Source organism: Salvelinus fontinalis, chromosome 10, assembly GCF_029448725.1.
Source record: "Salvelinus fontinalis isolate EN_2023a chromosome 10, ASM2944872v1, whole genome shotgun sequence".
In the NCBI taxonomy this organism is placed as follows: domain Eukaryota; kingdom Metazoa; phylum Chordata; class Actinopteri; order Salmoniformes; family Salmonidae; genus Salvelinus; species Salvelinus fontinalis.
This window is the reverse complement of record NC_074674.1, coordinates 45,104,221-45,127,863: the sequence shown is the minus strand read 5'-3', so window position 1 is coordinate 45,127,863 and position 23,643 is coordinate 45,104,221. Positions and strand designations below refer to the sequence as shown.

At 41.6% G+C, this 23,643-nt stretch overlaps 1 protein-coding gene across 4 annotated transcripts in view; it reads left to right on the top strand.

The window, feature by feature from the left end:
* The window catches only part of LOC129864192 (relaxin receptor 2-like), a 191,378-nt gene extending 167,735 nt beyond the window's left edge, over positions 1–23,643 (top strand). For 3 of the 4 annotated variants that reach the window (XM_055936887.1, XM_055936886.1, XM_055936885.1), the window contains 3 exons: positions 801–932; positions 3,836–3,933; positions 18,950–23,643. In XM_055936887.1, coding sequence (XP_055792862.1) covers positions 801–932; positions 3,836–3,933; positions 18,950–19,099 — 380 coding nt within the window. In that variant the 3' untranslated portion in view covers positions 19,100–23,643. Of the gene's footprint in view, positions 1–220; positions 933–3,835; positions 3,934–18,949 lie in introns of those variants that run through there. The other variant, XM_055936888.1, reaches the window with a different exon arrangement.

Genomic DNA, 23,643 nt, shown 5'->3' with positions numbered 1-23,643 from the left:
GTGAATACTTCCAGGCCCTGTAAAGGAAGACCACAAGTGAACTCTGAACCCTCTTGTAAAAAGTAGACAATCTCTTACTTGAATATTATTTGTAGTTGAAGCTTTGTTGAGGAGCAGGCTACACAGAGACCTGGCTGTAGCTAACAGGCTGTTCTGTTATAGACCTGGGGAGCAGGCTACACAGAGATCTGACTGTAGCTAATAGGCTGTTCTGTTACAGACCTGAGGAGCAGGCTACACAGAGATCTGGCTGTAGCTAACAGGCTGTTCTGTTACCGACCTGAGGAGCAGGCTACACAGAGACCTGACTGTAGCTAACAGGCTGTTCTGTTACAGACCTGAGGACCAGGCTACACAGAGATGTGGCTGTAGCTAACAGGCTGTTCTGTTACAGACCTGAGAACCAGGCTACACAGAGATGTGGCTGTAGCTAACAGGTTGTTCTGTTACAGACCTGAGAACCAGGCTACACAGAGATGTGGCTGTAGCTGACAGACTGTTCTGTTACAGACCTGAGGACCAGGCTACACAGAGATGTGGCTGTAGCTAACAGGCTGTTCTGTTACAGACCTGAGAACCAGGCTACACAGAGATGTGGCTGTAGCTGACAGGCTGTTCTGTTACAGACCTGAAGACCAGGCTACACAGAGACCTGACTGTAGCTAACAGGCTGTTCTGTTACAGACCTGAAGAGCAGGCTACACAGAGACATTGCTGTAGCTAACAGACTGTTCTGTTACAGACCTGAAGAGCAGGCTACACAGAGATGTGGCTGTAGCTAACATATTGTTCTGTTACAGACCTGAGGAGCAGGCTACACAGAGATGTGGCTGTAGCTAACAGGTTCTTCTTCATCGTCTTCTCTGACGCCCTTTGCTGGATCCCCATCTTCCTGGTCAAGATACTGTCCCTGCTGCAGGTCGAGATACCAGGTAAATACTGTCCCTGTTGTAGGTCGAGATACCAGGTAAATACTGTCCCTGTTGCAGGTCGAGATACCAGGTAAATACTGTCCCTGCTGCAGGTCCAGATACCAGGTAAATACTGTCCCTGTTGTAGGTCGAGATACCAGGTAAATACTGTCCCTGTTGTAGGTCGAGATACCAGGTAAATACTGTCCCTGTTGCAGGTCGAGATACCAGGTAAATACTGTCCCTGTTGTAGGTCGAGATACCAGGTAAATACTGTCCCTGTTGCAGGTCGAGATACCAGGTAAATACTGTCCCTGTTGTAGGTCGAGATACCAGGTAAATACTGTCCCTGTTGCAGGTCGAGATACCAGGTAAATACTGTCCCTGTTGCAGGTCGAGATACCAGGTAAATACTGTCCCTGTTGCAGGTCGAGATACCAGGTAAATACTGTCCCTGTTGCAGGTCGAGATACCAGGTAAATACTGTCCCTGTTGTAGGTCGAGATGCCAGGTAAATACTGTCCCTGTTGCAGGTCGAGATACCAGGTAAATACTGTCCCTGTTGTAGGTCGAGATACCAGGTAAATACTGTCCCTGTTGCAGGTCGAGATACCAGGTAAATACTGTCCCTGTTGCAGGTCGAGATACCAGGTAAATACTGTCCCTGTTGCAGGTCGAGATACCAGGTAAATACTGTCCCTGTTGCAGGTCGAGATACCAGGTAAATACTGTCCCTGTTGCAGGTCGAGATACCAGGTAAATACTGTCCCTGTTGCAGGTCGAGATACCAGGTAAATACTGTCCCTGTTGTAGGTCGAGATACCAGGTAAATACTGTCCCTGTTGTAGGTCGAGATACCAGGTAAATACTGTCCCTGTTGCAGGTCGAGATACCAGGTAAATACTGTCCCTGTTGTAGGTCGAGATACCAGGTAAATACTGTCCCTGTTGTAGGTCGAGATACCAGGTAAATACTGTCCCTGTTGCAGGTCGAGATACCAGGTAAATACTGTCCCTGTTGCAGGTCGAGATACCAGGTAAATACTGTCCCTGTTGCAGGTCGAGATACCAGGTAATCATTGTTGGGGAAGCTACACTGAAAAAATAGTTTACCAAGCTATCAATTAATTTACACAGAAGTTATGCTACACTAAAACTAACCCTATGGAAAATATAGTTTACATAACTAAAGTTCCTTTGAAAAAGTAGTTCACTATATTCAAACTAATTAGTGAAAAATGATCATATGTAAATCTGAAATGACATAGACTATAAATTGTAACAACAGATCACTTTGGGGTCATATGTTAAAAGCCTATTAGCATCAGGTTTGATGACCACAGCAAAAATCTGCCTCACAATGAACAGTTTTACAATTTTATTTTCAGGACAAGTAGAACACGAAATAATCAGTTGCATTTATGAGCTTTATTGACCAATGTAAATAAAATTTAAAAAAGTTCTACCAAGCAAAAACGTGACAAAATATGTATTTAAAGAAGGCTGTAAGTACATAAATTGCTTGCTCAGTAGGAAATAAATATCCAACTAGTCAGTGACAACTGACAGCGACTATGGGAGTTTATTAATGATTATTAATGATATAGTATGTCCTGGAATTTCCTATGATCTTCTATGTAGAATAATTGCTTACCTTCGAACGACTCTTGTGTGGCGTGTGAGCGTCATAGACGGGTCATAATAGTTTGTAGCGCAAACCATTCAGAAGTTACAGAGGTGTTTCTGAGAAGAACCGCACCAGGGCCCCTTCGGGATGTGCCCTTATCTCACAAACACCTGCTACTCATACAGACTAATGGTTGGTATCAATGGATGCAGAAGAAATAGACCAATACAATGGTACAACCCGAAGGTCTGTAGGTCTGCAGCGCAAACACACAATTTTTTAAAAAGGGGTTTTGAAGTCCAAAACGCACAAGCGTCACGGATGGACGTTAGGAATTAAACACAAAAAGTTTCAAGTGAGAATTAGGCAGGTCTGATGCTGAAAAAGAAAGGAAACGATTGCCTGCTTCACCCATATTTTATTTTTGTGAAAGAAGTAGTGTGTATTTCCAGTAGTTAGCTACACCGCTACATGGTAAAACAGTAGTGTGTAGTTCCAGTAGTTAGCTACACCGCTACATGGTAAAACAGTAGTGTGTATTTCCAGTAGTTAGCTACACCGCTACATGGTAAAACAGTAGTGTATAGTTTCAGTAGTTAGCTACACCGCTACATGGTAAAACAGTAGTGTGTAGTTCCAGTAGTTAGCTACACCGCTACATGGTAAAACAGCAGTGTGTAGTTCCAGCAGTGAGCTACATGGTAAAACAGTAGTGTGTAGTTCCAGTAGTTAGCTACACCGCTACATGGTAAAACAGTAGTGTGTAGTTCCAGTAGTTAGCTACACCGCTACATGGTAAAACAGTAGTGTGTATTTCCAGTAGTTAGCTACACCGCTACATGGTAAAACAGTAGTGTATAGTTTCAGTAGTTAGCTACACCGCTACATGGTAAAACAGTAGTGTGTAGTTCCAGTAGTTAGCTACACCGCTACATGGTAAAACAGTAGTGTGTATTTCCAGTAGTTAGCTATACCGCTACATGGTAAAACAATAGTGTGTAGTTCCAGTAGTTAGCTACACCACTACAGGGTAAAACAGTAGTCTATAGTTCCAGTAGTTCGCTACACTGTGACATGGTAAAAAAATAAAAGCTATTAACTAGTGGAAACACTACCAAGATTTGAATTGAGTTCAACTACCACCAAGCTATCCCAAAACAAAGTTAAATTACTAGTTGACCTACATGAAATTCCCTACTCCCCAACACTGCAGGTAATACACAAGGACACACACACACACACACACACCCCACCCCACATGCACACACCTCTCACTCCCTCTCTCTCTCCCCCTCCAGGTACCATCTCATCCTGGGTGGTGATCTTCATATTACCCATCAACAGTGCCCTGAACCCCATCCTCTACACCCTGACTACCAGCTTCTTCAGAGAACAGGTAGTGGATGCATCTCAAATCAAATCAAATCAATTTATATAGCCCTTCTTACATCAGCTGATATATCAAACTGCTGTACAGAATCCCAGCCTAAAACCCCAAACAGCAAGCAATGCAGGTGTAGAAGCCCGGTGGCTAGGAAAAACTCCCTAGAAAGGCCAAAACCTAGGAAGAAACCTAGAGAGGAACCAGGCTATGAGCGGTGGCCAGTCCTCTTTTGGCTGTGCCGAGGCTTAGACAGGAGGGGTCAGGAGACACTGTGGCCCCATCCGATGATACCCCCGGACAGGGCCAAACAGGCAGGATATAACAGCACCCACTTTGCCAAAGCACAGCCCCCACATCACTAGAGGGATAACTTCAACCACCAACTTACCATCCTGAGCCAAGGCCGAGTATAGCAAACAAAGATCAGATGGCCCCCATATTTCCTTTATTAGTGCACTACTTTTTGATCAGGAATAGGAAGCCATTTGTGACATAGCCTCCAGTTTTTTTCTTTCAATTTACCTTCTACCACTGGTAAATATAATTTTTTTAAATATATATATTTATACATACGGTGCATTCGGAAAGTATTCAGACACCTTGACTTTTTCCACATTTTGTTACGTTACAGCCTTATTCTAAGCTTGATTGAAAAAATTGTTTCTCTCATCAATCTACACCAGGTATTCCCAAACTGGGTGGGGGTACGCGCAATGCCGTCGGGGGTACGCCAAATTAAAAAAAGAATTCTTCACATTTTCAAACAGTGCATTTACATTGTCCAATGGGACTATACATTTGGGTGAGTTTTTTTTTCTCTCGCCTGAGTAGCCTCGTTTCACTGCCAAAAATAGTGTTTAGCGAAATAACAACACAATGTCACATACCTAGTCTCATAGCTAGCCTAGTCAAATAATTCCAATCACATTAACCGTTACTCTCTCACGGGAAACCTTCACTCTTGCGCAGACATTTAGAAACGAAACATGACAATTTGAAAGCCACAGGAGCTTTTCGAGCGAGAATAAAGACTACGTTCGAGTAGTAAGACATGTATAAAAGCAACAGATAGCATTAATAAGAGGGGCTAGAAGCATCTTATATGGTGAGCTACCTAGTGGCTAGGACAGGCAAGCCCCATACTATTGTGAAGAAATGTATTCTTCCTGCTGCTGTTGGACAACGCCTTCATCAAACAACACTGTTTCATGACACATCAGTGACATGGCAGGAGATGTTTGTTTTTTTTCGCATACAAGCCAGTGAATTATATGCGTTACAGCTGGATGAGTCAACAGACGTGGCGGGCCTGGCACAGTTCCTGGTATTTGTCCGTTACGTTTATGGGGGTCCATTAAGGAAGAAGGATCTTCTGCAAACCACTGGAAACCAGGACAACTTGAGGGGATATGTTTTAAGTACTGGACAGCTTTGTGTCATCAAATGGACTTGGTGGTCAAGATGTGTTGGTATTTGTACTGATGGAGCAAAAGCCATGACAGGGAGACATAGTGGAGTGGTAACGTGCGTGCAAGCAGTTGCTCCCGACGCCACTTGGGTACACTGCAGCATCCACCGAGAGGCTCTTGCTGCCAAGGGAATGCCTGACAGCTTGAAAGATGTTTTGGACACTACAGTGAAAACTTAGTATTTTCTGCATTATGCAATGATATGGTCAGCGACCATGTAACGCTTTTACAACATACAGAAGTGCAAAGTATTGGAAAGTTTTTTTTTTAAATTGAGAGACGAGCTTAAAGTTTTCTTTACTGACCATAATTTTCACTTGTCTGACTGCTTTGCATGAGGACGAGTTTCTCACACGACTGGCCTATTTGGGTGATGTTTTCTCTCACACGACTGGCCTATCTGGGTGATGTTTTCTCTCACATTACTGGCCTATCTGGGTGATGTTTTCTCTCACATGACTGGCCTATCTGGGTGATGTTTTCTCTCACACGACTGGCCTATCTGGGTGATGTTTTTTCCTCGCCTGAATGATCTGAATCTAGGATTACAGGGACTCTCCGCATCTATATTATGATTAAGAAGTTGGAGCTCTTTTCTGGACAACACACAGGTCTTTTCATCATTGTATGATGTTTTTTGTGTGCAAATGAACTCAAGCTTACCGACAATGTCAAATGTGATATAGCGAAGCACCTGAGTGAGCTGAGTGCGCAATTAAGCAGGTACTTTCCCGAAACGGACGGCACAAACTGGATTCGTTATCCCTTTCATGCCCTGCCTCCAGTCCACTTACCGATATCTGAACGAGAGAGCCTCATTGAAATTGCAACAAGCTGTTCTGTGAAAATGTAATTTAATCACTTGTGCTGCGCTCTATGTCTTGCCTTGGCAAATCGCGCTGTTAAGACACTGATGCCCTTTGCAACCACGTACCTATGTGAGAGTGGATTCTCTGCCCTCACTAGCATGAAAAAACAAAGTACAGGCACAGACTGTGTGTGGATAATGATGTAAGACTGAGACTCTCTTCAATACAACCCAATATTGCAGAGTTATGTTCATCCTTTCAAGCACACCCTTCTCATAAACTTGTGGTGAGTTATTCACAATTTTTGATCAACAAATAAAGTTTTATATGTAAGATGGCTAAATAAAGAGCAAAATTTGTGATTATTATTATATTATTATTTGTGCCCTGGTCCTATAAGAGTTCTTTGTCACTTCCCACGAGCCGGGTTGTGACAAAAACTCACACTCATTCTTATGTTTAATAAATGTATCGTATCGTGTGTGTTTGTGTGTGTGGCAGGCTTACAATGATGGCAAAAAACAACATTTGAGAGTGTGCTGACCCTGGTGCTAGAGGGGGTACAGCTGGAGGTTGAATGGTGGAAGGGGTACGGGACTATAACAAATTTGTGAACCACTGCTCTACATGCAATACCCCATAATGACAAAGCAAAAACAGGTTTTTAGAACTTGAAAACACAGAAATATCACATTTGCATAAGTATTTACTCAGTACTTTGTTGAAGCACCTTTGGCAGCGATTACAGCCTCGAGTCTTCTTGGGTATGATGCTACAAGCTTGGCACACCTGTATTTGGGGAGTTTTCTCGTTCTTCTCTGCAGATCCTCAAGCTCTGTCAGGTTGAATGGGGAGAGTCGCTCCAGAGATGTTCAATCGGGTTCAAGTCCGGGCTCTGGATGGGCCACTCAAGGACATTCAGAGACTTGTCCCGAAGCCGCGCCTGCGTTATCTTGGCTGTGTGCTTATGGTCGTTGTCCTACTGGAAGGTGAACCTTTGTCCCAGTCTGAGGTCCTGAGTGCTCTGAAGCAGGTTTTCATCAAGGATCTCACTATACTTTGCTCTGTTCATCTTTCTCTTGATCCTGATTAGTCTCCCAGTCACTGCCGCTGAAAAACATCCCCACAGCATGATGCCACCACCATGCGTCACGGTAGGGATCGTGCCAGGTTTCATCCAGACGATGACACTTGGCATTCAAGCCAAAGAGTTCAATCTTGGTTTCCAGAGAATCTTGTTTCTCATGGTCTGAGAGTCTTTAGATGCCTTTTGGGAAACTCCAAGTGGGGTTGCGCCTTTTACTGAGGAGAGGCTTCCGTCTGGCCACTCTACCATAAAGACTTGATTGGTGGAGTGCTGCAGAGATGGTTGTCCTTCTGGAAGGTTCTCCCTTCTCCACAGAGGAACTCTGGAGCTCTAGGAAGAGTCTAGGTGCTTCCAAACGTCTTCCATTTAAGAAAGATGGAGGCCACTGTGTTCTTGGGGACCTTCAATGCTGCAGAAATGTTTTGGTACCCCAGATCTGTGCCTTGACACAATCCTGTCTCGGAGCTCTACAGACAATTCCTTCTACCTCATGGCTTGGTTTTTGCTCTGACATGCACTGTCAACTGTGGGACTTTAAATGGACAGGTGTGTGCCTTTCCAAATCATGTTCCACCACAGGTGGACTCTGATCAAGTTGTAGAAACATGGATGATCAATGGAAACAGGATGCACCTGAGCTCAATTTCAAATCTCATAGCAAAGGGTCTGAATACTTATGTAAATCAGGTATTTCTGTCTTTATTTTTTTATACATTTGGAAACATTTCTAGAAACATGTTTTTGCTTTGTCATTATGGGGTGACTTTTTGTGTAGGTTGATGAGGATTTTTATTTTATTTAATCCATTTTAGAGTAAGGCTGTAACATAACAAAATGTGTAAAAAGTCAAGAGGTCTGAATACTTTCTGAATGCACCGTACACTGTATATACTGTATACAGTACCAATCAAAAGTTTGATCACACCTACTCTTTCCAGGGTTTTTCTTTACATTGTAGAGTGGAGACATAGTGGAGACATAACTATGAAATAACACATATGGAACCATGAAGTAACCTAAAAAGTGTTAAACAAATCTAATTATATGTTATATTTGAGATTCTTCAAAGTAGCCACCCTTTGCCTTGATGACAGCTTTGCACACTCTTGGCATTCTCTCAACCAGCTTCATGAGGTTGTCACCTGGGATGCATTTCAATTAACAGGTGTGCCTTGTTAAAAGTTAATTTATTAACTTTATGGAATGAATTTCCTTCTTAATGTGTTTGAGCCAGTCACTTGTGTTTTGACAAGGTAGGGGTGATATACAGAAGATAGCCCTATTTTGTGAAAGACCAAGTCATTATTATGGCAGGAACAGCTCAAATAAGCAAAGAGAAATTACACTTTGAAAGTTTCTTCAAGTGCAGTCTCAAAAACCATCAAGTGCTATGATAACTGGCTCTCATGAGGACCTCCACAGGAAAGGAAGACCCAGAGTTATCTCTGCTGCAGAGGATAAGTTCATTAAAGTTAACTGCACCTCAGATTGCAGCCCAAATAAATAATTCACAGAATTCAAGTAACAGAACACATCTCAACATCAACTGTTCAGAGGAGAATGCATGAATCAGGCCTTCATGGTACAATTGCTGCAAAGGAACCACTACTAAAGGACACCAATAATAAAAAGAGACTTGCTTGTGCCAAGAAAAAGAAACACAAGCAATGGACATTAGACCGGTGGAAATCTGTCCTTTGGTCTGATGACTACAAATGTGAGATTTTTGGTTCCAACCACCATGTCTTTGTGAGACACAGAGTAGGTGAATGCATGATTTCCGCATGTGTGGTTCCCACCATGAAGCATGGAGGAGGAGGTGTGATGGTGTAAGGGTGCTTTTCTGGTGACACTGTCCGTGATTTATTTAGAATTCAAGGCACACTTAACCAGCATGTCTACCACAGCATTCTGCAGCGATACGTCATCCCATCAGGTTTGCGCTTAGTGGTACTATCGTTATTTTTTCAACAGGACATTGACCCAAAACACACCTCCAGGCTGTGTAAGGGCAATTTGACCAAGAAGGAGAGTGATGGAGTTTTCCATCAGATGACCTGGCCTCCACAATCACCCAACCTCAACCCAATTGAGATGGTTTGGGATGACTTGGACCGCAGAGTGAAGGAAAAGCAGCCAACAAGTGCTCGGCATATGTGGGAACTCCTTCAAGACTGTTGGAAAAGCATTCCTCATGAAGCTGGTTGAGAGAAGGCCAACTGTCATCTAGGCAAAGCTGTCAAAGCTCTGTGTCTCACCTGCATTGCTTGCTGTTTGGGGTTTTAGGCTGGGTTTCTGTACAGCACTTCGAGATATTAGCTGATTTACGAAGGGCTGTATAAAATAAACTTGATTTGATTTGATCTAGGCAAAGGGTGGGTACTTTGAAGAATCTCAATTATAAAATATATTTTCATTTGTTTAACACTTTTTTGGTTACTTCATGATTACATATGTGTTAATTCATAGTTCTGATGTTTTCACTATTATTCTACAATGTAGAACATTGTAAAAATAAAGAAAAATCCATGAATGAGTAGGTGTGTCCAAACTTTTGACTGGTACTGTATATTGTATAACTATTTGTATTTTGCCTTTATTAACAGTTTTTCTCAATAATAAATGTTTTACAATATTGTCTATTTTCATGGCGATGTTCACATGACACAGAACTAACTCAGTGGCCTAATGCAAAACATTTAAAATACATTTTCAATATGTAGTTGCCTTCTCAAAACATAAATACATTAATCTAAACGAAATGATAAGTCAAAATTGCCATTACATTAATAATCAAAAGAACACGACTTACTGAAAAAAGACTAGCACAAACATACTTTAGTCTAAGCGGACAAAACAGAAAGTTAATCTGTCTTTTAAAAGTCCCAGTGCATCAACTGATTTTCTTTGCAGTCACGACATCATGATGATGCAGCTATAGAAAGGTGCAGAATTATGGGTAATTACTCTCCTTTTATGCATTTTTTTTACCATAACAATTTCATACACAATTAAATCAAGTATTATTCCTGATTTAAAAAGAAAATGGAAAACGAAGTACATTGTGTGCAAAGTTCATTCACTGTTATCATCACAATTCAATGTTATGTATTCAATACAGTACATCAGTGGATGAGGGATGATGACGAGGGAGGACAATATTTTTGGGCCTTATTTCTATTACAGCATATTGGATGACTTTCAATTATATTCCATTTAACCAGCTCAATGTAACATCCATAGGTTTAGGCTACCACATGATACTCAAATTTTCCCTACAACCATCATGAGGTTACTACAACCTACCATATGAATGGAAGTTTACAATGTACACCACCGTTCAAAAGTTTGGGGTCACTTACAAATGTCCTTGTTCTTGAAAGAAACGACTTTTCTGTCCATTAAAATAACATCAAATTGATCAGAAATACAGTGTAGACATTGTTAACGATCTAATGTTAAATAGTATTGAAGTAATATGGCTACAGGTTCATCTGCCTCACCTAAAGCCCATTCTTGTGGGAAGCTGCTATAGACCACCAAGTGCTAACAGTCAGTATCTGGATAATGTGTGAAATGCTTGATAATGTATGTGATATCAACAGAGAGGTATATTTTCTGGGTGATTTTAAATATTGACTGGCTATCATCAAGCTGCCCACTCAGGAAAACACTTCAAACTGTAACCAGTGCCTGCAACCTGGATCAGGTTGTCAGTCAACCTATCAGGGTAGTTACAAACAGCACAGGCATTAAATCCTCAACACGTATTGATCACAACCTTACTAATGCTGCAGATATTTGCTTTAAAGCAGTATCCAGATCCATCGGATGTAGTGATCACAATATAATAGCCATATCTAGGAAAACTAAAGTTCCAAAGGCTGGGCCTAATATAGTGTATAAGAGGTCATACAATAAGTTTTGTAGTTATTCATATGTTGATGATGTAAAGAATATTTCATGGTCCGTGGTGTGTAATGAGGATCAACCAGATGCTGCTCTTGACGCATTTATGAAACTACTTATTTCAGTTACTAATAAGACTGCGCCCATTAAGAAAATGACTGTAAAAACTGCTATATCTCCTTGGATTGATTAGGAATTGAAAAATTGTATGGTTGAGAGGAATGAGGCAAAAGGTATGGCAATTAAGTCTGGCAGCCCAAGTGATTTGTCAAACTTACCGCAAATTAATAAATCATGTGACTAACCTAAATAAATAAAAATTATAACATTTATGAAACAAAAATAACTTATATAAAGAATGATAGTGGAAAGCATTGGGGCACCTTAAATTACATTTTGGGGAAAAAAGCCAACTCGGCTCATTCATCACAAAGCCCACTGATATCGCAAACTACTTTAATGCCTTTTTCATTGGCAAGATAAGTAAACTTAGGAATGACATGCCATCAACAAACGCTGACACTACACATCCAAGTATATCGGACCAAATTATGAAAGACAAGAATTGTGCTTTTGAATTCTGTAAAGTCAGTTTGGAAGAGATGGAAAAAAGTATTGTTGTCTATCAACAATGACAAGCCACCGGGGTCTGACAATCTGGATGGAAAATTACTGAGGATAATAGAAAACTATATCCACTCCTATCTGCCACATCTTCAATTTAAGCCTACTAGAGAGCGTGTGCCCTCAGGCCTGAAGGGAAGCTGAAGTCATTCCTATACCCAAGAATAGTAAAGCCCCCTTTACTGGCTCAAAAAGCCGACCAATCAGCCTGCTACCAACCCTAAGTAAACTTCTGGAAAAATTGTGTTTGACCAGATACAATGCTATTTCACAGTAAACAAATTGACAACAGAATTTCAGCACGCTTATAGGGAAGGACACTCAACAAGCACAGCACTGTATGTAAGTCTTATTACATACAGCTGGGAAGAACTATTGAATATAAGAGAAACGTCAACTTACCAACATTATGACCAGGAATATGACTTTCCCGAAGTGGATCCTCTGTTTGGACCACCACCCAGGACAATGGATCGGATCCCAGCTGGCGACCCAAAACAACAGCGCCGCAGATGGGGCAGACAGAGCGGTCTTCTGGTCAGGCTCCATAGACAGGCACATCGCTCACCGCTCCCGAGTATACTACTCGCCAATGTCCAGTCTCTTGACAAGGTAGACGAAATTCGAGCAAGGGTTGCCTTCCAGAGAGACAACAGAGATTGTAAAATTCTCTGTTTCACGGAAACATGGCTCACTCGGGATACATTATCAGAGTCGGTACAGCCACCCGGTTTCTTCACACATCGCGCAGACAGAAACAAACATCTCTCTGGTAAGAAGAAGGGCGAGTGTGTATGCCTTATGATTAACGAGTCGTGGTGTGATCATAACAACATACAGGAACTCAAGTCCTTTTGTTCACCTGACCTAGAATTCCTTACAATCAAATGCCGACCGCATTATCTACCAAGAGAATTCTCTTCGATTATAATCACAGCCGTGTATATCCCCCCCCCCCCCCCCCCCCCCCCCCCCCAAGCAGACACCTCGACGGCCCTGAAAGAACTTCATTGGACTCTATGTAAACTCGGAACCACATGTCCTGAGGCTGCATTTATTGTAGCTAGGGATTTTAACAAAGCTAATCTGAAATCAAGGCTCACAGAATTTTATCAGCTTATTGAATGCGTAACCTGGGCTGGCAGCATTCTGGATCATTGTTACTCTAACTTCCGCGACGCATACAAAGCCCTCCCTCGCCTTCCTTTTGGCAAATCTGACCACGACTCCATTTTGTTGCTCCCAGCCTATAGACAGAAACTAAAACAGGAAACGCCCGTGCTCAAGTCTGTTCAACGCTGGTCCGACCAATCAGATTCCACGCTTCAAGATTGCTTCGATCATGTGGACTGGGATATGTTCCGGATAGCCTCAAACAACAACATTGATGTATACGCTGATTCGGTGAGCAAGTTTATTAGCAAGTGCATAAGTGATGTTGTACCCACGGTGTACCCACGGTGACTATTAAAACCTTAAAACCCAGTTAGAATCAGGAATTCCCCAGGGTAGCTGTTTAGGCCCCTTGCTTTTTTCAATATTTGCCAACGACATGCCACTGACTTTGAATAAAAAAATTGCAATTGGCTCAGAACAGGGCAGCACGGCTGGCCCTTGGATGTACACAGAGAGCTAATATTAATAATATGCATGTCAATCTCTCCTGGCTGAAAGTGGAGGAGAGATTGACTTCCTTACTACTTTAATTTCTGAGAGGTATTGACATGTTGAATGCACCGAGTTGTCTGTCTAAACTACTGGCACACAGCTCAGACACCCATGAGCTCTCTTCACAGTCCCTAAGTTCAGAACAGACTATGGGAGGCACACAGTAGTACATAGAGCCAGGAGTGCATGGAACTCTATTCCATATCAAGTAACTGACGCAAGCAGTAAAATTAGATTTAAAAAACAGATAAAAAAACACCTTATGGAACACCGGGGACTGTGAAGCAACACAAACATGCACGCACACACACGATAACATACGCACTATACATACACATGGATTCAGTACTGTATATATGTGGTATTGGTGGAGTAGGTGCCTGGTGGCACACAGTGTGTTGTGAAATCTGTCAATGTATTGTAATGTTTTTTAAAATGTATAAACTGCCTTAATTTTGCTGGACCCCAGGAAGAGTAGCTGCTGCTTTGGCGGCAGCTAATGGGAATCCATAATAAAAACAATGTGACTGACTATTGTAGCTGGAAACGGTTGATTTTGAATGGAAAATCTAGGCGTACAGTGGCCCATTATCAGCAACTATCACTCCTGTGTTCCAATGGCACATTGTGTTAGCTAATCCAAGTTTATCATTTAAAAGGCTAATTGATCATTAGAAAACGCTTGTGCAAGTATGTTAGCGCAGCTGAAAACTGTTGTTCTGATTTAAAGAAGCAATAAAACTGGCCTTCTTTAGACTAGTTGAGTATCTGGTGCATCAGCATTTGTGGGTTTGATTACAGGCTCAAAATTGCCTGAAACAAAGAACTTTCTTCTGAAACTCGTCATTCTATTCTTGTTCTGAGAAATGAAGGCTATTCCATGCGAGAAATTGCCAAGAAACTGAAGCTCTCGTACAACACTGTGTACTACTTCCTTCACAAACTGTCTCTAACCAGAATAGAACGAGGAGTGGGGGGCCCCGGTGCACAACTGAGCAAGAGGACAAGTACATTAGAGTGTCTAGTTTGAGAAACAGACGCCTCACAAGTCCTCAACTGGCAGCTTCATTAAATAGTACCCGCAAAACACCAGTCTCAACGTCAACAGTGAAGAGGCGACCCCGGGATGCTGGCCTTCTAGGCAGAGTTGCAAAGAAAAAGCCATATCTCTGTCCAGAGTCTGTGTTCTTTTGCCCATCTTAATCTTTTCATTTTCTTGGCCAGTCTGTGATGGTTGCTGATAATGGGCCTCTGTACGCCTATGTAGATTTTCCATAAAAAATCAACCGTTTCCAGCTACAATAGTCAATTACAACTTAAAAAATGTCTATACTGTATTTCTGATCAATTTGATGTTATTTTAATAGACGAAAAATGTGCTTTTCTTTCAAAAACAAGGACATTTCTAAGTGAGCCCAAACTTTTGAACGGTAGTGTAGGTACACAGGTTGAGAGAACTTTGAGTAATCAAAGTGACAGAGTGTAACACATTCAATACCGCTTTGCAAACTCTTGCCTGCATCTAGCTGATCTAGCGTGTAATCATTAGTCCAGAAGTTGCAAATGAGAGTTTTATTGGAAAAATTCAGGTATGTTTATCCCCATTTTGTTCTGTTTTCTTTAATTAAAAGACGTTTTTCAACAAAATCGGCAGAAATAATATATCCCTGATCACACGCAAACACAGTTCACTTTCATAGCAGCCATAGAAAAACAGCATGATAATTTCACTTTGCTCTTTGTATATTTAATTCCTTCTCCTTTTTCCCTTCGCTTGTGGACTTCAGTGCACAACACATCAGCTGTCTGTGACCAGGCAAAAAACCTTTCCAAGCCAAACCGTCATATCATGACTGCTTACCGCTACACACAGCCTACATCGTTGTCACGTCATAGTCAACATAGCTACTAGAACTAATGAGATAGTAAACCTGCTATGTTGCTACAACCTAGCCTACAAATGAAAGTTTACAACGTAGGTGCGTAGGTCGAGAGAAAAAAAATTGTAGTCAAGGTGACAGACAGTGACATTCAATACCGTCTTGCACACTCTTGCCTGCATCTAACCGATCTAGGGTGTAATCATTAGTCCAACAGTTGCATTTCGTTCCGTTTAAGAAAGGTTTTTCAACATAATCGGCGGAATTTATTCACAGCTCATTTTCCACAAACACAGCTCACTTTCATAGCAGCCACATCCAAACAGCATAATCACTTTGCTCGTTGTATCTTTGCGCTCTTCTCTAAAGCCACTAAAATCATTCAGTACAGTGTAGTCAGCAAGCAGTTTAGCAGCAACACCGGCGGGCACCGGTGGCAATAAATGTCTAAAACCAAAAGCTTACCTTGACTTGGAAGACTTCCAGTGTTGGATAACCATGGTCAGCTAGCTAACATAGCATCACTCACTATTTGAGCCGAGTGTTTGAGTAGGCTAAACTAGCTAGCTGCATTTACTAGCTAAGAAAGTGAAAAGTGGAGAAAACAAACATACAAAGAAATATAGCTAGCTTTCATTCTCTCTCACTTCTCTTTCATTTTGAATTTGTTCAAAACTGTTCAACTATTGTCTTTCTCTCTCTTTGAGTCAACTACTCACCACATTTTACGCACTGCAGCGCTAGCTAGCTGTAGCTTATGCTTTCAGTACTAGATTCATTTTCTGATCCTTTGATTGGGTCAGTTAAGAACAAATTCTTATTTACAATGACGGCCAATGACGACCAAAAGGCAAAAGGTCTCCTGCGGGGGAAAAACACACATCACGACAAGAGAGACCACATAAAGAGTACAACAACATAGCAAGGCAGCAACACATGACAACACAGCATGGTAGCAACACAACATGGCAGCAGCACAACTTGGTAGCAGCACAAAAAGTGTGACAAACATTATTGGGCACAGACGACAGCACAAAGGGCAAGAAGGTAGAGACAACAATACATCACGCAAAGCAGCCACAACTGTCAGTAAGAGTGTCCACGGCTAAGTCTTTGAATAAAGAGCAAGAGCTCTGAAGTTGTCATAATTACTGTGTAAGTCAATGGAAGGGGCTGAGAACCAGGGCCAAAAATGAACATCCGCCACCTGCCAAATGAGGGTAGATTTTGGCATAAGATGTTTATTGTTGGCGGGTGGTCAGGGCTCCACAGTGCGAGCATTTCACTCGCATTTATGAATAAGTATGATCACATTTATAGTAAAATAAATGCTGCAGTAACTGTTTGGAAAGTATTTCTGCAACACTGCCTGGCTGGGGGCTGTGCGAACATAAAGAGCTGAGTGAAAGATTCATTTTTAGAAGCTCTGCGCACAGGCATAAAAGTTGGTCTAAATTACTTGAAACAAAAGTCTACTGAAGTGAGACTTTGTCCTTCAGTTTCTTGGCTATTTACATTGTTTTGCTCACAAGCTAGGTTGTTTTTCTATTTTTGAGTTCCAACTGCTAGGGAAGAGAAGACAATGCTTCCACTAGTCAGACTCAACCCTACAGCCAGAAACATGACTCGAGTTGCGTTACCACGGTAACCTCCCGCCTTTAAAGGGGCAGACTCAACCCTACAGGCAGAAACATGACTACAGTTGCGTTACCACGGTAACCTCCCGCCTATAGAGGGGCAGACTCAACCCTACAGGCAGAAACATGACTCCAGTTGCGTTGCCACGGTAACCTCCCGCCTGTAAAGGGGCAGGAGAAAATTCTTGTCTCATCTGTGATATTTGGGTTAAGACTCAGGTCACAAATGTTTTTATTAAACAATATACCACATTACTTCTCACTAGTAATACATGTATTGTTTTAGAAACATTTAAAACATCATGCTCATCTATTTTTGTTTAGTGTAACTGGTTGTTGTTGTAATTTTAGAAAAAAATACATATATTTTGGCTGGTAAGAAATCTGGTGGATTTTTAAGTCTGAAACTATCTGTCCTCCGGCTACACCATGGTGCTACCCTACAGAGTGCTGTTGAGGCTACTGTAGACCTTCATTGCAAAACAGTGTTTTAATCAATTATTTGGTGACTTTAATATATTTAGTATAGTTTTATCTAAAAATGATAACTTTTTTTATGTTTCACTATGAAATTCACTGAGGAGGATGGTCCTCCCCTTCCTTCTCAATCCACTACAATACATGGGCTGCTCTGTAGGTTTGTAGATTCTCCATTGACAAGCACGAACACAATCCTCAATACAAATAAGGAAAAGGGAATACAGTGGAGGAACCCAGCTGAATGTATAGGATGAAATCCCCATCAAAGCAAAGCTCTGTAATGGAAGGTCACAATGTTGGAGATGACAACTTAGAAGTACTTAAAAGTAACTCAACTTCCTTCTCTGCATCTCTGCATGTCCCCGATGTTGTAAAGAATCATAGAAATTGCCTAGATCTTTCACTATATTCTACCTGGTGTACTACTGATAAAACCATGTGCAGTAGTATTGACTGATTGCTGGAAGCAGGGAACATATTGCAACTTTATCTCTGCGGTTAAAAACAATGCTTTGATATTCCGTAAACAAAACACTTTACAGTGATTTTTTTTTTATTCATTGATGACAGTTGTATTTAAAGTTCTTAAGATATGAAATCCAGGTACAAAACAAGAAAATTATCAGACAATCTGCAAATGTATTTGAGCATTTTCTGCAAAGTTTTTTTGGCTATAGGTACTGTTAGGTTCTAGATTTCTGGTACAAACTCCAGGCGGACACCAAAAAAAGCTCAAACTAGACTTATTACACCCGACTGAATGCTTCAGCGGAGAACATACATTCAGGACAGTGTCCATTTATATTATTATATTTTAATTGAACCTTTATTTAACTAGGCAAGTCAGTTAAGAACAAATTCTTATTTACAATGATGACCTACCGGGGAACATTGGGTTATTCAGGGGCAGAACGACAGATTTTGACCTTGACCTTTGCCTTTCGGTTACTGGCCCAACGCTCTATCCACTAGGCTACCTGCCGCCTTATACCCTGAGCTCTCACCCCCTCCTTTCCACAAAGGTGTGTTTCGGTACTTTTCCATCACCCAGTATTTCCTCCGAGCATATCGCAGGTCTTCTCATCAGTCAGAAGAGGCCTTGAGTTATAAGGAGTACGCATTGCTACAATCCACTGCAATCCACTACATAATTACACTTCTCATACACAAAGAGCTTAAAATCGAACACTTCTTTCAATCTCTAAGGATATATAAAAACCATCTATTCATACTAGGAGTATAGAATTATATAACAAAGTAAAGATGTAAAACAGCCATGTACAATCTATCAGCCCTAACCCATAACATGATTATTACTGCAAATTATACAGACAGTATGTTTAACCACGGAAAAAAACTGCAACCAGGTAAGTCATTGAGAACACGTTCTCTTTTACAATAACAACATGAGAATTTATGTGAAATGATTTATTTATTTCTTCTGTCATCGGTTTAACAATAACAGGTGGAGGTGCTGCTGTGTCGCTGGCAGAGACGGTCGGCCATGAAGAAGAACAGGAAGAGCCTGACCTCCTCTACCATACATGGAGGCCTCACGGAATACATCCTATCCCCCCCCAGTCTACCTCCTGATATGGACCCTCGCTATGGGTGAGGGAAGAAGGGAGAGACATACTACCACCCCCTTCATATCTGCCCAGAATTTAATTGGATCCTGACTGTGGGTAGAAAGGGGGAGAGTGGAGAAAAGAGGAAGGACAGTATTTATTTTACCACCCCCTGAATCCCACTGACTGAGATATGAAGGCATCTCTCCACCTGGAGAAGGAGAGGAGATATTTTACCACCCCCTGAATCCCACTGACTGAGATATGAAGGCATCTCTCCACCTGGAGAAGGAGAGGAGATATTTTACCACCCCCTGAATCCCACTGACTGAGATATGAAGGCATCTCTTCACCTGGAGAAGGAGAGGAGATATTTGACCGATCTATTGCTCCTCTCTCCACACCACCCTGCAGCTCCAGCCAGAGGACTAGAGGACTACTGCTTAATGAACCATTCATTTAATACCATTAAGACCAGGGCTGCCCTGGAGAGGGCTGTTTCAGACTATTACTGCTGCAAATCGATTGCTCTTTAGGGACAATATTGATTTGTGCTCAAAGCTCCAAGCTCTTCACTGTACAGTATGGGAGAAATTCACCTCACCCACCTCATCCACTACAGTACTTACTATTTGGCAGGGTTGGGGCCAATTCGAATTGAAGGTAGTCAATTCAGGAAGTGATTTGAATTTGAACTTCAATAAATGGAAAAACTTTAGAAATAAATAGCTTTTACTTATAGTTTCTTGAGAAGCAATTTAAAAAAGATGGTATTTTTCGATGCCTTCAGTTCGAATTGACCCCAACCATGCTGTGTAGCACCGATAAATGCTGGGACTGGGAGGATGTAGGACCTGTTTACATATGGACTCCTTATCAACAAACCTCTTCGTTTGTTTGTACATAAACAACTGAACTGTGTGTTTCTTTAATAATCTAGCTCCCTTGGTTGTGTGTGTCACAAATGGCCCTTTGTTCCCTTTGTAGTGCACGTGTTTTGAACATGTTGGGACGTGGACTTTCGTCTTTGTGGAGTCTGTTATTCTAACATGAAGAGAGGACTCTTACCTGTGGTCACATGTCTGTGTACTGTACATGCCCACTGGGCACAAACTGGTTGAATCTATGTTTTTTTCGACATAATTTGTCAACGTATTGTGATGTGGAATCTACGTGTAAAATACATTGAATTTGCAGAAAGTCATCAACTGTTGTTTTAAGGTGGAATTTCAACCACATGATTATGTCATCATTGTAACACATTTTCAACATAGACAAACCTTGTATAAAAAATGTTACATTTCTACCTTCGAAACAATGTCAGATCTTTAACGTTATATTCACTAGCAGAAAGAAAAGCAATGGGACGGGCAGCACCTCCTACTGGAGAGTTGGTCTATCTACAGCACCTCCTACTGGAGAGTTGATCTATTACAGCACCTCCTACTGGAGAGTTGGTCTATCTACAGCACCTCCTACTGGGGAGTTGGTCTATCTACAGCACCTCCTACTGGAGAGTTGATCTATCTACAGCGCCTCCTACTGGAGAGTTGATCTATTACATCACCTCCTACTAGAGAGTTGGTCTATTACAGCACTTCCTACTGGAGAGTTGATCTATCTACAGCACTTCCTACTAGAGAGTTGGTCTATCTACAGCACCTCCTACTGGAGAGTTGATCTATCTACAGCACCTCCTACTGGAGAGTTGGTCTATCTACAGCACCTCCTACTAGAGAGTTGATCTATTACAGCACCTCCTACTAGAGAGTTGGTCTATCTATCTACAGCACCTCCTACTAGAGAGTTGGTCTATCTACAGCACCTCCTACTAGAGAGTTGGTCTATCTACAGCACCTCCTACAGGAGAGTTGGTCTATCTACAGCACCTCCTACTGGGGAGTTGGTCTATTACAGCACCTCCTACTAGAGAGTTGGTCTATCTACAGCACCTCCTACTGGAGAGTTGGTCTATCTACAGCACCTCCTACTGGAGAGTTGATCTATCTACAGCACCTCCTACTGGAGAGTTGGTCTATCTACAGCACCTCCTACTGGAGAGTTGGTCTATCTACAGCACCTCCTACAGGAGAGTTGGTCTATCTACAGCACCTCCTACTGGGGAGTTGGTCTATCTACAGCACCTCCTACTAGAGAGTTGATCTATCTACAGCACCTCCTACTGGAGAGTTGGTCTATCTACAGCACCTCCTACTGGAGAGTTGATCTATTACAGCACCTCCTACTGGGGAGTTGGTCTATCTACAGCACCTCCTACTAGAGAGTTGATCTATCTACAGCACCTCCTACTGGAGAGTTGGTCTATCTACAGCACCTCCTACTGGAGAGTTGATCTATTACAGCACCTCCTACTGGAGAGTTGATCTATTACAGCACCTCCTACTAGAGAGTTGGTCTATCTACAGCACCTCCTACTAGAGAGTTGGTCAATCTGCAGCACCTTCTACTGGAGAGTTGGTCTATCTACAGCACCTCCTACTGGAGAGTTGGTCTATCTACAGCACCTCCTACTGGAGAGTTGATCTATTACAGCACCTCCTACTAGAGAGTTGATCTATTACAGCACCTCCTACTAGAGAGTTGGTCTATCTACAGCACCTCCTACTAGAGAGTTGGTCTATCTACAGCACCTCCTACTAGAGAGTTGGTCTATCTACAGCACCTCCTACTAGAGAGTTGGTCTATCTACAGCACCTCCTACTAGAGAGTTGATCTATTACAGCACCTCCTACTAGAGAGTTGATCTATTACAGCACCTCCTACTAGAGAGTTGATCTATCTACAGCTATCCATTCGGTCTCCCATCCAGCTTTGATATTTGTTACAAACTATTACCAATGTGCTGTCTTGAGAATCAGGGGCGCAACTTTGGTTTTAGAAGTGGGGGGGGACATAATTATTATATATATATATATATTTATTTTGGGGGGGAAATCCAGACGGATAAACACTCCAAACAGCCTACCCGACCGCGTGGAGGTGTCCACGTGGTCCTAAAGCACAGCGTTGCCTTGTTTTGTATCACATTCCAATTATAAAACTGTCCAGGACAAAAATGCAATTTCAGACCGTGGGGGGGGACATGTCCTGAAAGTTGCTCCCCTGGTGAGAATGATTGAGAGATCTCCAATTAAAAACAAAATACATTCACTGTTGCTATGGAAGTCATTTCAAAGGGTAGGTTTAACAGAGCAAATTAAACACTGTAGAACGATACTTTATAAAGTCATACATCATCAATAAGACTATTTAGGCTTATATAGTATTTGCAAAGTTCCAGGTGGAACCCTTTCAGGTAGAACCCAAAACGGGTTCTACCTGAAACCAAAAAGGGTTCTCCTATGGGAACAGCAGCATAACCGTTTTGGAACCCTTTTTTCTAAGAGTGTAGGGTTTCAAGCATTGGTTGATTTCAAATGTAATTTAAAAGTTCATAAGGAATATATTGGATTCACGTCTCCAACTCAACCAAAAATCTAAGTTAAAGAATATTACTTTATTAAAAATGTGTTTGATTTAGTCCTATTCTTTAACTTAGATTTTTGGTTGAGATGGAGGCGTGAATCCAAAACTGGAATTAAAACCAAACGAATGCCCAGATTCAATCAGATCGAGCGTTAACCATCGTTGGCCGACATCCCCATAGCAGATGTTTTGACGGTGTTGGAGCTGTATCTACAGTATGAGCTGACACATACTGTAGGTGAGTGGCTGCTTTTGTGTGTCACAAACCACTCCCTTCCTTAGAAGTATTAAGTGTAGGCTGTATCAATGTTAGAAATAACTCTCAACTATCAAACTGTTGATGTCAAACCAATGAGCCATTCACAGTTTCACGGTACCGGCCCTGTGTACTTAAACTTGCATGGCTTAATTTTTGAGGCAAGCATATGTCAGGCTAATGCATGTTTAAATGTTCATTTGGATGAGCGGATTTATAGCCTATCAGTCTAATTCAAGTTTTTGAACTTGTAACGAAGGCTGTGTTGGATTTGTCGGTTGATAGTCGGGTGTGGTTTCATTGCATGCAGTGTCTATGATAAGGTAAGGCAACGAGCCACTTGTGGATTTGACAGCTCTAACGCAGTTCCACCTCCGACACCTCCATTTAACAACCACTATGCGGATGTTATGGAATCCATCCCTTAGTAAGTGGCACAAAACTATCCAAGAAGAAGATAATCTCCTTCAAATGTGGATACTTGGTAATGTTTTCAACCAAACAGAATTCAATATGACTTTTGTAAAACAGTAAATATCCTAAAGTGAAGGTTATTTTACAAACTAATGTACACATCCATGGCCATATTTTGAGGTTACTGTAGCTTTAAATGTCTTATATAATCAAAGCATGCATGTTCAAGATAGCGTGCAAAGGTCGCAGGTCTGTGGAGATCTACATAATTACTGTAATAATCTGTGCAGAACCTCGAACAGCGTTGATCACTTGCAACATGTACTTTTAATGTAATCTCAACTGCAATCTAGTTATTTTGGTTCTGCTTTAAGATAAAGCACGGTGAAAACACATGACATTGTTGTATAAATAAACAACATATCTGGCATTGTA